Source organism: Bos indicus, chromosome 29 (genome assembly GCF_029378745.1).
Source record: "Bos indicus isolate NIAB-ARS_2022 breed Sahiwal x Tharparkar chromosome 29, NIAB-ARS_B.indTharparkar_mat_pri_1.0, whole genome shotgun sequence".
NCBI lineage: Eukaryota > Metazoa > Chordata > Mammalia > Artiodactyla > Bovidae > Bos > Bos indicus.
Genome location: NC_091788.1, coordinates 36,749,581 through 36,761,774, shown reverse-complemented (window position 1 = coordinate 36,761,774; position 12,194 = coordinate 36,749,581). Strand labels below are relative to the sequence as shown.

Below are 12,194 nucleotides of genomic sequence, written 5' to 3'. Positions count from 1 at the left end.
TTGCATCACTGGGAAGAGTTTTTAAGAAATACTAATGGCTCACACCTTCTCTCAAGAGACCTTGATGTAATTTGTCTGAATTGGAGTGTAGGCAATCTGTGCTTTGTAAACATTTCCCCAGATGATACCAGTGTGCCCCCAGAGTTGATAACCACTGATGCCAAGTTCACTCGACTGTGTAAAACATGGCTTGTATGAGGTCTTCCAGGGTTTACATGAAATTAACAACAATGGCAAAAACGTTGAGGGGAGGTTAAAGTGTTCTGGTCTTCTATTCTTGGAAGAGGGTAAAAGTACCAATTAATATAAAACGTTGATAAGTGAAAGATATTTAAATGTCTAAAGCAACCACTAAAGGGAGAACAAAAGATTATGAAAGTATGTTCCGAAGTAATACGAGAAAGAAGTAAAATAAGAACCACTTTCAAAGGAGTTGAGTAAGGGGATAAACATAGCAACCTGAATGTCCACTGAGAGGTGAAAGGATAAAGGAAATACGGTGAACACACACACACAGTGGGAAGCTATTCAGCCATAAAAAGGATATCCTACCATTTGCAACAACATGATGGACCTTGAGAGCATCATATAAACTGAAGTAAGTCAGACAGAGAGAGAGAAACACTGCATAGTCTCACTTACATGTGGACTCTAAAAACACTGACTTCATAAATATAGAGAAAAGATCACTTGTCAGACATGTGCAGTGAAGGCTGAGGGGTGGAAGGTGAGCAAAATGTGTGAAAGCAGTCAAAAGACAAGTTTCTCTAAGGTATAAGGTACTAGTTATAATAGAAGTAAGTCTGGGGAAGCAACATACAGCAGTGACTATAACGACCCACATTGTACTGTATATTTGAGAGTTGCTATAAGAGTAAATCTTAAACATTCTTGTCTCTCACACACATACACACACACACACACACACACACACACACAAGACAAGTCACCATGAGGTGGTGGGTGTTAACTAGACTTAAGTGTGGTGATCATCTCACAAAACGTGAGCGTGCATGTTCGCTTGCTCAGTCGTGTCCAACTCTGTGCGACCCCATGGACCAGAGGCTCCTGTTTACACACAAATATTAAATCGTTATGTTGTGCACCTGAAACTAATATAAAGTTGTATACCACTTATACTTCAGTTAAAAAAAAACATAGAATTAGCAGAACAAAACAAAAAGCACTAAATAAGACAGTAGATGAAAACCCAAATACCTCAGCAATCATGTTAAATGTAAAAGACAAACGCTGTTTCCTCAGTCTGCAAAAGAAGAAACAACCATAAACACGTTTAAAACATAAAGATGGAAATATTAGACAAACTACTGATAAAGGCAAAAACTTTACTGGAAATAACACAGGAGAATACCGCTATGAGAGGTTCAATTCCTTAGGAAGAGATAGCAATTTTAAAGCTGTATATGCTTAATGACAGCCTCAAACTAATCAAAGCAAACAGAATGACAAGGAGAAACATTTTTCCAAAATCACTGTGGCAGATATATTTTTTTGGCCAATCCACACAGCACGTGGGGTCTCTGACCAGAGATCATGTCCAGGCCCCCTGCATTGGAAGCAGTCTTAACCCCTGGACTGCCACGGAAGTCCAAAGTGGGAGATTTCTAACATACCTTTCTCAGTAAAAGAAAAAAGATTTAAAAAATAATTAGGGATATAGATCTGAACAACAATGAAAACAGTATGATCAGAAGACATATAAAACACCATCAGTAACAACTACAGAATAAAAATTTTCTTTATGCACACAACAAAAATTTTATCATAAACCGGGCCATGAAGCAAGTCTCAACAAGTTTCAAAAAACTGAAATCATACAGACTTATTCTCTGACAACAAAGCAGTTAACTTAGAAATGAACAGCCTAAAACACAGCCAGATACCCTCCTCCACATCTTTGGAAATTAAGAAACATACTTCTAAATTACCTTTAAAAAAATTAAGTCACAATGGAAAAATCTATTGTTTTACTTGAATGATAATGAAATTATTATATATCCAAACTTGTATCTTGTTTAAGGGTACAAATTTGTAAACGATGGTTAAAGACTAGAGGCCTAACTCTCAGCACAGTGATTATAGTCCATAATACTGTTTTGTAAACAGCAAAGTTGCTAAAAGACTAGATCATAATTGCTCTCACTACCAAGAAGAAATTTTAATTATGGATGAGAGGTGGTAGCAGCAGCAGTGATACAGTGGTAAACATGTTGCAATATATAAATGTATCAAATCAGAATACTGTACAGCTTAAACGTACACAGTGTTGTACACAATGGGCTTCCTTGATGGCTCTGATGGTCAAGTGTCCGCCTGCAATGTAGGAGAGAGTCTGCCTGCAATGCAGGAGACCAGGGTTCAATCCCTGGGTCGGGAAGATTCCCTGGAGAAGGGAATGGCAACCCACTCCAGTACTCCTGCCTGGAGAGTTCCATGAAAAGAAGAACCTGCCGGGCTACAGTACACGGGGCTGCAAAGAGTCAGACATGACTGAGCAACACACACACATCTCCTTTGTTAAAAATATTAAATAGAAAGCTACAAAAAGTTATGAATTGCAGCTAAAGCCCTGTTCAGAGGAAAATATATAGCTTTAAACAAATTAGAAGAGGAAAAAAAGCTGAAAAAAATAAAGCAGTCATCTCAAAGTGCTAGGGGGAAGAAATTAAACCTGTGAAAAGTAGGAAAAGAATAATAATGGACAGAAAGTAATAAAATAGAAAATAAACCTACAGAAAATAGGAAAGAGGCAATGAAAATATCAACTTTACTTCTACAACCACAACAAAATGACAACCAAAATTTCAGGATGCCATTTATAATAGCACTCAAAAAAAGAAGATATCTATAAATAAATCTAACATACTATATATAAGATTTCTATGCAAAAAGCTTAAAACACTGAGGTTGATTAGTGAGGACCTAAACAAAGGCATATATCATGTTTCTGGGTTGGAAGACTCAATATTAGAAAAATATCTCTTTTTCCTAATTGAATTATAGACTCCATGCAACCTGAATCTAAATTCCAACAAATGCTGTTTTTGGTTAAATGTAGCCAATGCATATGTAAAGAAAAGGGTCAAAGAGCAGTCAAGACACTAATGAAGACAATCCAAGTAGAAGGGCTTGCTCCAGTAGGTATAAATCCTCATTACTAAGCACAGTCATTAAGACAGCGTGGACTTGGTACACGGATACAGTGGATTAGGACAGCCCAGAAAGAGTCTCACACATACAGAGAGATAAATATTAACAGAGGTGGCAGGGGAGAACAGGAGGGAAAGGAGACCTTGACATTAAATGGTGCAAGCTGGGTAACTACGTGAAAAACAATAAAGAAGTAAAAAGACCAATACTTTGTATCTACACAACAATGAGTTTCAGGGAAACTGTGGCTCCAAATGTGACAGGCAAACAGAAGGCCCGTGGCAGGCAGCAACACAGGAGAATAACTATGTCCTCTGGGCGCAAATTTCTCACACGTGACACAAAAAGTACCTACCATAATTTTAAAAAAAGTAAAACTGATAAATTAGACAGTAAAATGAAGAACTTCTAAAGACATCATGAAGAAGAGGGTAAAAAGGCAAGTAGCAGAAGGGGTAGTGTTATCTCAATAACCTCAAACTGGAGACATTCCAAATGTCCGTCAACAGCAAAACAAATTGTGGTTTCTTCAGATACGGGAGTACTATACAGCTGTGGAAACAGGTGAACCACAGCTACAATCAGTAATCCAAATGATCCTCAAAAACACGTCCAATGAAAGAAGCTAGAAACTCAAGAAAACATACTGAGGGATTCCATTTACTTAAAGACTAGAAAACAAGAAAAGTTAAATTACGGTGTTTAGGGATGAATGCCTGGATAGTAAAACTATCAAGAAAAAAAGCAAGACATAATCACCATAGAAGTCAGGCTAACAGTTACCAGGGGCAATGGGGAATGGGGACGCTCTATTTCTGGCCCTTGGCAGTGGTTACACAAACATCTGTTTTATGAAAACACACTGAGTTATACTCTTTTTTCCCCTTTGTGTATTTAAGTTGTAAAAAGCTCAGAAAGACCCCAGGCTTTACACGTCGGTGTGCAGGGCTGCGATGAGGCAGTAGCACCTTTCACAGGCACCGGTTTGTCCTTACTTCCACTTCAAATATCCTAGCATCCTTACCTTCTAAAATTCTCTAAAACACTCCAACAATTTGCACTCTTCCCTGATCTTTGAAAGCCTGGGATCCAAAGAGATCAAAGGGTTTTCTCTCAACATAGGAACATGAATGGGAATGCTGAATTCCCAACTCAAGATAAGAGTAACTTCCGGAAAAGAAGATTAATGGGATGGGGGTTCAGAGGCCTATTATAATGCTTTACTTCTCTATCCAAAGTGTTTTAGTTCTTTAAAAAAAAAAAAAAGTTAAAGCAAAGATGGGAAGTGCTAAAATTTAATGAAACTGGATGGGGGATAAGTGGATATGAGTACCTTTTACACACTTACCATGCTATGCTGGTAATATTCCTAATGAAAGGGAATAAAAGGTCCTACACTCTTTACACTTACTGGCTCATTTCTTTCTCCATGTAAAAATTCTGCTTGAGCCTAGGTTAAGTCATACTTAGCCTTCCAGAGACAATATATAAAAACCTGAAAATGTTCTTCATCACCCACATTAAAATCCATGTTTTCATCTTCTCTAGGCTAAATACCTCCCTTATAAATTTTCAGGTACTTCTCCATTCAGCCATTCTGTTCTGGATGGCAACATCCCTCAAAACAAAGTGCAAGACCCTAATAAACCATGGGAGAGCCTTCTTCGTTGTCTCAATTCCGCCAGCAAACTTTTAACTCACAGGTAACTTAGGTAAGAACAAATGCACTATTTTCCTTTCCAGCCAGACCAGCCATATGTAGCAGATGTTGGGCTGGTATCCATCCAACATGCACAGCCCCCTTTCCCATCAGAACCCAGTGCACAGTCTAAGCCTGTCACAGAACCACCACCACGACTCACCCATGACTGCTTCGGCTGGAAGCACCAGATATCATTCAGCCCAGCTGATGAGCTCTAAGAAAAACCCCATGATCCCCTGGATGTTATCACAACAGAGCCTGCCTGTGCTCTGAAACTGAAACACCCTTCTGCAACCTCAAGCGCCAGGCTGAGGAAGGCAGAGCAGAAAGAAAGGCTGTGGCGGGGCTGTTCAATTAACCCACACAACAGGTGCCCACTCCAAATGATGACTGACTTTTTTCTGGACCACAATCTTATTCTAGTCGTATGCGTTACTGTGTTAGCCTCTTTCTAATAGTTTGTCTACCAACCAGGCCAGTGATTGGAAGTCTGGTGCCAATAACATTTTCCCTTCCAAATAATCCCATACACTGATTTGATAAGATTCCCCACAGGTGGTCAGAGTTTCTTTCCTTAAATTTTTTTTATCAGAATGTAAAGACAAGACAAGCTTACTATTGTAAAAAAGAGAGAACTTGCACATACAAAAAAGCATTCGATTTTTTTTTTTAAATCCATGGAAAATGTAAAACGGCAAGGTCTCCTTTAATTACAACCTTCAAAGAAAACCACTGTTAGCAGTTTGGCAATACGTGGATTCATGATACAGTATCTGTGAAATTAGTTTCTTTTAAAGAAAATATTCATATCAGATTTCCTGATGGTAGAGAAAATAGGTAAACAAGAGTGGAAAAAAAAAAAAAGAAAGAAAGAAAGAAATCTGCAACCCAAATAGAAATGTCATGAAACACCCGGATATAGAAGGAGCAACAACTCAATAAGACAGACCAGTTCTCAGCCTGGCCTTGCTGCCCTCTCCTGACTCCGTTTTTCAGGTGTGGATGAGAAGACCTACTTTACCAGACTTTTGGGAACTTATGTAAGATGCTGTACCCACATGAGTTCTGTTGGCTTTTTGTTTGCTGCAGTTTGTTTTTCTCTACCTGCGCAGGAGAAACCCCCTGGGGAGCCCGTGACAATGAGATTCCCAGAAGTCCTCAAGGAGAAATCTCTGGGGGTGGGGCCTGAAAGTCACAGGCAAGTGCGCTCTGCAGAGGAAAAGGCATGAGGCATATCTGGTTTTATTACTGCACTGTTTAGCCTCTAACACGGAACCTGGTAACAGTGTTCAACAAACATTAGCGGGATGGTTAACAAATGAAGAGTTGTATTTTAAAAACAGATTAGTTATGTTGCAAAAGATTCCATGAAAAGCTTCCATGATGCTTATGTAAGAAAATGTCTCTCGGCAAAAAGCAGTTATTAGCTGTACTTGATACAGAGAACTGGAACTCATTTCTATTTCGTTCACTTTCCATCTTACACCATAAATCAAGGTGCACTAGACTAAATTTAATTAAGAGTCAAGGTAATCTAGTTTACCTCACTAAAAAAACAACTCATGAGAATTGGATTATGGGCGATTTCCAACTCTCAAATGGCCTCCCTCCACAGACTCTACAATCACTGTTCAAAAATTTATCCCTTTTTAATCACACAGAAAACTATTTTCTTTCAGTACTTCTTTAGGACAATTCAAAATACTAATTGTTAGATACCAGCTTCAATAAGCTCTCTGTCACTTTGATAAAATGTGTACCTGGTAGCCAGAGGAGGCTAGACACCACCAACATATTCACAGCGAAATTTCCATGGACAACACAAAGATCTCAGGTTATTTTTCATCTTATTCTTCAAATGAATTTAAAATTTCTACAATGAATACGCACTCCCTATGTAATTTTTCTTGTAATTTTAAATAGAAAATGCAAAAGCCCAAGAATTAATAAGAGTAATATAATTGAGGAATCCTGTAAGGTTTTTAAGTTTTTATTTCCTAGAGTCAAAACAATATCAGGTAAGTTTAAGATATTATTTTATATTTGGAAAAATAATTAACCCTTCACGTACTGCTACCAAGAATTCTAAAGCTCTTTAACTTAAAAAAAAAAAAGTTTTCAAATTCTCTGAAGGCCATTATTGGTTCTACTGGCAAAATGGAATACAGAGAGTAGATCTGATCAAAGTATTGTATCAAAGTTAAATTTCTTTAAGCTGATAACCAAACGGGTTAGGCAGGACACAGTCCTTGGTTCTCAGGTTCTTAGGAAATACACTTGCAAGTTTTCAGGGGTAGAGGGGTAAGATGTATGCAATTTGCCCCCTTTGCTTGTTTGCAAAAAATACATAATTACACAATGAGTGACAAGACAAATGCTGAACAGGGGGAATGTTAAACTGACGGATCTGGGTAGAGGGTATGAGTTGTTCATACAATTTTTGCAATTTTTTGTGAGCCTGAAATTATTTCTAAGTAAAAATTGTAATTGAAAAAAGTGAACAGAAAAAAAATACTCAAAACTGTTAAGATCATACTGGACCAACTTTAAGCAAGGCTTTATTGTGGGAAAACATAACATTTAAAAACTGTGCTAATAAAAACACTCATACAGCACCAACTTTAAAAAATAAATTAAATTAGCACCACCCAGGAGAAATATGAGTCATATATGTTATATTTGAAACAGGTGAGACTAATTTTAATATAATTTACTTAGCCAATGTGTAAAATATCACTCCAATGCAATCAATATGAAAATTACAAATCAGTTATTTTACAAGGTTGTTCATAGTAAGTCTTCAAAATATGGAGTGCATTTAGCACCTACAGATCTCAATTCACATGCTAAATTTCACAGGAAATATCTGACTTGCATTTACATTCATAAAATGTAGTTTAAAAAATAGACTCATATAAAAAGTTGTTTCCAATCACTGAACTGAGTTTTGTTTTTAAATGTAAATTAGCTAAAATTAAATAAAATGGAAAATTCATTCCTCAATCATTATAGCCACCACTGCAAGTGGCTACCCTGTGGGACAACCCAGCTTTTGATGATGAAAACAAACCTCATCAAAGGAGGATTTGCCAAAACTTGGCACATCACATTTATCAAAGGATTTTAACACAGTTATGATAAAATAAAAGCTGATGCTTCTATCAGAGGCATTGGTATTTGTCCAGGTCATAATCAGACATTGCCTCTACCATCACTTAAATACCAGCACTGATCTTCTGCCTCAGATGTCATACTATGAGTTTCCTGAATATTGGCTACCAAAGGGCCCACTCATTTTAAAATGTGGTGGAACGAACTAGAGCTCTCAGTGTCCAAACTGTACAGAGTGCAGGATTTCAGCACGAATACCATAAGGGAGCAGGCCCTCAAATGAACTTGTCTCGGATTTAACAGAGGAAGTGACCCTGAATACAGAGATTCTTTTTCTTTCCTTTTAAACAGGTGTATGAGATTAATTCAGTCAACACCAGGCAACACTCAAGATTTGCCAATCAATAATTCTGTGCCAAGCAATCCGATCAGGGATTTGGCTAGAATCCCTTTGGCTAATCTCAGTAAGGACCATCTCAAAGAGAATCCTGATTTCGGCCATTCTCATCTAAGCCAAGGCTCAGGCGGCCCTTTGCCTGGAAGTAAATAAAGTCAAATTATATATGTATGAAGGAAATTCTGCCTTTTGGACAAAGAAAAAACCATCCGAAAGATAATTTAGTAAGGGTGGGCAAAAATACAGCTCCAAAGATGAGAAGTTTTCCTAAAACCGCATTCAAACACCATTTTAGGGAAATGTCTAATTCCCACTTTCTGTCTAGTCGGACTTTCCGATTGAACAATGATGTGGATAATAACCAAACTTAATCCACAACAGCTAATTCTGGTATTGTTCACTGCTCTTTCTCTGCAGGCATACAAGTGCCTGTTTAGACCTGAAAGGAAGATATTCTTTAAAACTGATGAACCCTTGAATGTGAATTCACTAGTGCCTGAAGTTACTCATACCTCTGGGAAGTGAGGCAAAAGCATGTGAACAATGGTTTGTGACATCCTGCCCCAAGAGTTAAATTCTGTGTTCCAAACAAAAGCTTTTTCCTTTCCCTCCCACCCCACTCATCTAGCGTGCTTCCCTGCGACACCATATCGTGGATCACAGACATAATTCTGAACACTGCGTGGAAACGAAAAGAATCCTAATCTAGAAGTATGCTTACATAAGCATTAACTATTTCTACTTGAAACTTCCTCCACTACCACCCCGCCCCCCGCCCCTGAAGAATCAAAGCTTTAAGCAGGATGAATAGGACGTTTTAAGCTGTTCACCGGAGGTTTGTTCTAGAGCCGACTGTTTCTAATCGTGGAAATATTTCCACTTTCTGCAGAAAAACACGTTCTGTGGGTTTTTATTAGAAACTCTTCAGTCAATGCCTGTGTAATCAAATCCAGTCTCACTTCTCTCTGAAATTAGCCAACTCCGCAAAAAGCCATTGTAATTTGCAAAAGAGCGAAGAGGGGGAAATAAACTACACCAGAAACACACATTCCAGTCCGACAGTTCAAGCACTATTTCGAGATGCCAAGTAAAAATAAAGTTCCACGTCTCCCTCGTGGACAGAAAGGTTTCTACAAGCGGCCAGGCCCAGGCCACAAGGCAGGACCCCCTGACCCCAGCGAACCTTCCGGGCACGCAAGCACCGGACCACCGCCCGGCACAGACGTGTGTGTTCGCAAGGTCGCCAGGTGCGGGGAAACTACTTACGCCGAAAAAGTACGCTTCAACCAGAGTTTTTACAACGTATTCACGGGTACTGTCCCTGCTCGCTGAAACCCACCACAAAAGGGAGCAACGCCGACAGCGGAGAAGGGTTTCCCCTGGTTCATCAGATTCAGGCAACCGGATTGTATTTAACAATCCCTCCCGAAGGTCCGACGCCAGAGCCGGGATCCAGAGCGGGAGGCGCACAGGAAGCAGAGGGCGCACCCGCTGCGGGGAGCGCACCCGCTCCCGTGCCGTCCGGAAGGCTCTGTCCGGGCGCCCGCATCCCCGCGGCCCGGCCCACTCGCCAACAAAGGCCGCATCCACCGCTCCCGGGTGGGAAGCCCAGGCGACCCACGGGGGGCCGGGTCGGCAAGGCCGACCCCGGAGCGAGCCCAGCCGCACCGGGTCCCGGGCTGCAGGGAGCACGGCAGAGGCTCGCGCGATCCCGGGGGACGGCGGAGTGGGAGTCTGGGCTTCGCAGGGTCCGCAGAGGATGTGGCCGCGCCGCGGGCGGGATGGAGGCTGGGGCGGCCGAGGCGGCCCGCTGCCCCCCGCAACCCCGATGCCTTTCATTTGGCCTCTGCGGCGGCGGAGACAGCCCGACCTCCAGCGCCAAGCACTGCGCCAAGCCGGGGCGGGCGGGGGAGGCGCTCCAGACCCGCCGCAGCGCCGGACCACCCCCACCACCCAGCGCGCCGCGACCCCCTCCCGGCCCGGACCCCGCGGCCCGCCCGCCCGCAGGCCGCGCTCCCCCGCGGGCGCAGGAGAAAGGGCTCGGGCGCTCGCCCGGTCCCCACCTCAATGTAGCCGGCCAGAGCCGCGGCGGGAGCTGTGAGCCCGAGCAGCAGCAAGACCAGGAGTTTGCCCGTGGCCGCGGTGGCCGCGGTCCCGGTGGCCGCCATCCCTTGCCGGGTCGCTCTAGCGCTCGGCTCTCAAGCTCACACAAACGGACTCCGGAGCGTTCCCACCGCGACCCAGAAGCATCTGAAGCTTGTTCGCCGCCGCCCCTAGGGTTTTACACCGACCGGAACTGACTTCACAAAACCACACCCTCCATCTTTGGCGCCCAATGCCGACCCGCAGAATCTCCGCAAGACACCGCCCCTCGTTCAGCCCAGACCCAATCAGGGGGCGGAAGAGCCCACCCCTCCCTCCGCTCCAGTCGCGCACCCCGCCCGGTCCCGCCCCCAGGTGCTGACGCCCCGCCCCGCCGGGCCCCGGCTGCTCCGGGACGCGGGGGTGTGTGCGGGGTTGGGGGGGCCCCGGCGGGGTGCGCTTGGGCCGCCAGCACCCTCCTGGTTATCTGCCCGCACTGCGCCCTTCTGTTCTCCTGCAGCCGCCCGACACCAGACACGCCCCGCTGCCCGCCCCTGCGGGCTGTTTTCCAGATTCCTTCGGGTACCGCCCTCTTCGGGGTTCTGACAATGATTTTATGAAAAACAGGATTTTTATTTATTTTTTTTAAAGGAAAAACAGGATGAATTGTTCCGAGTCCAGGCAGGTTTGCAGAAGGCCGTCCTCCTGGGCAGAAGAAGGGCTGCAAGAGGCTGCGTTCCTCCGCCCCAACCCCCGCAGGGCGCGCCCGGTCCCAGCCCGCCGCCCGCCCCGAGTCGCTGTTTGCAAGCTCTCGACCGCTGGTCCTTAGGCCTCAGCCTTCCTACTCCTTGCCGGCGGCCACTAGAGCCCGGGATAGCTCCCTCCCACCGGAGACCAGCGGTGCGAGGACCACGTTGACCTCAGAGCCCAGGTCCAGGCCTTCCTCGTGTGTTTCAGGAAAAGATCGTTTTTCTTTCTTGTTCGGTTGACGATCGCTAGCAAGAGACCTGCTTCTCTCTGCCTGCATGCCCCGCAGAGCTTCCACTCCAGCTGGGAGACGCCGTACTACTCGGTTCACAGCGGGCACGGCCTCGCGGTGCTGGGGCGCTGCCGGCTTTGTTTCCTCTCTGCAGCCGTGAGGTTTATGGACCACCCTCTGCAGCGTCCTTGCTCGTTTCCAAATACATAGAGAGCAGGGTCTCTACCCCCAGGAAACAGACGGTAGAAGCGAAGAGACAGTGTCCAACCAGGAGAAGGCCGGACTTTGCAGCCCCACTGCAGGACGCGCCCGGTCCTGGACTTGAACAGGCTCTGCCCCATTCCCCAAAGACAGCCTGCACCTTTCCATTCCAGTGTCCTCTCCATGCCTGCACTGTCCTCGCTCCGGTTACGTGTTGTAAACATCTTTCTCTTCGTCTGCTCGCCTCTGCTTCCGAATCCCCAGAGCCCTGTTCCCTACTATGACACTTGCTACCCTTTGTTGTTTGTGTCTCTTTGCCACCCATGGACTGTAGCCCCCCAGGCTTCTCTGTCCATGGGATTCTCCAGGCAAGAAGACTGGAGTGGGTAGCCATTTCCTCCCCCAGGGGATCTTCACAACCCGGGGATGGACCCTGGCAGGCGGGTTCTTTACCCTCTGAGCCACCAGGAAAGCCCACTTGCTCCTCTGGTTCTTTCCGAAGCTCTCCTGCCACTGACAAGACATAGGTAGGTCACAGTGCAGGTCCCCTC

The 12,194-nt window shown here is 44.1% G+C and overlaps 1 protein-coding gene across 4 annotated transcripts in view; it reads right to left on the bottom strand.

Annotated features, from left to right (window-relative positions):
* APLP2 (amyloid beta precursor like protein 2) overlaps nucleotides 1-10,672 on the bottom strand; it is a 62,715-nt gene extending 52,043 nt beyond the window's left edge. For all 4 annotated transcript variants that reach the window (XM_019954773.2, XM_019954774.2, XM_019954775.2 and 1 more), the window contains exon 1: nucleotides 10,445-10,672. In XM_019954773.2, coding sequence (XP_019810332.2) covers nucleotides 10,445-10,549 — 105 coding nt within the window. In that variant the 5' untranslated portion in view covers nucleotides 10,550-10,672. The remainder of the gene's footprint in view (nucleotides 1-10,444) is intronic.
* Between the last annotated feature and the right edge of the window lie 1,522 nt (nucleotides 10,673-12,194).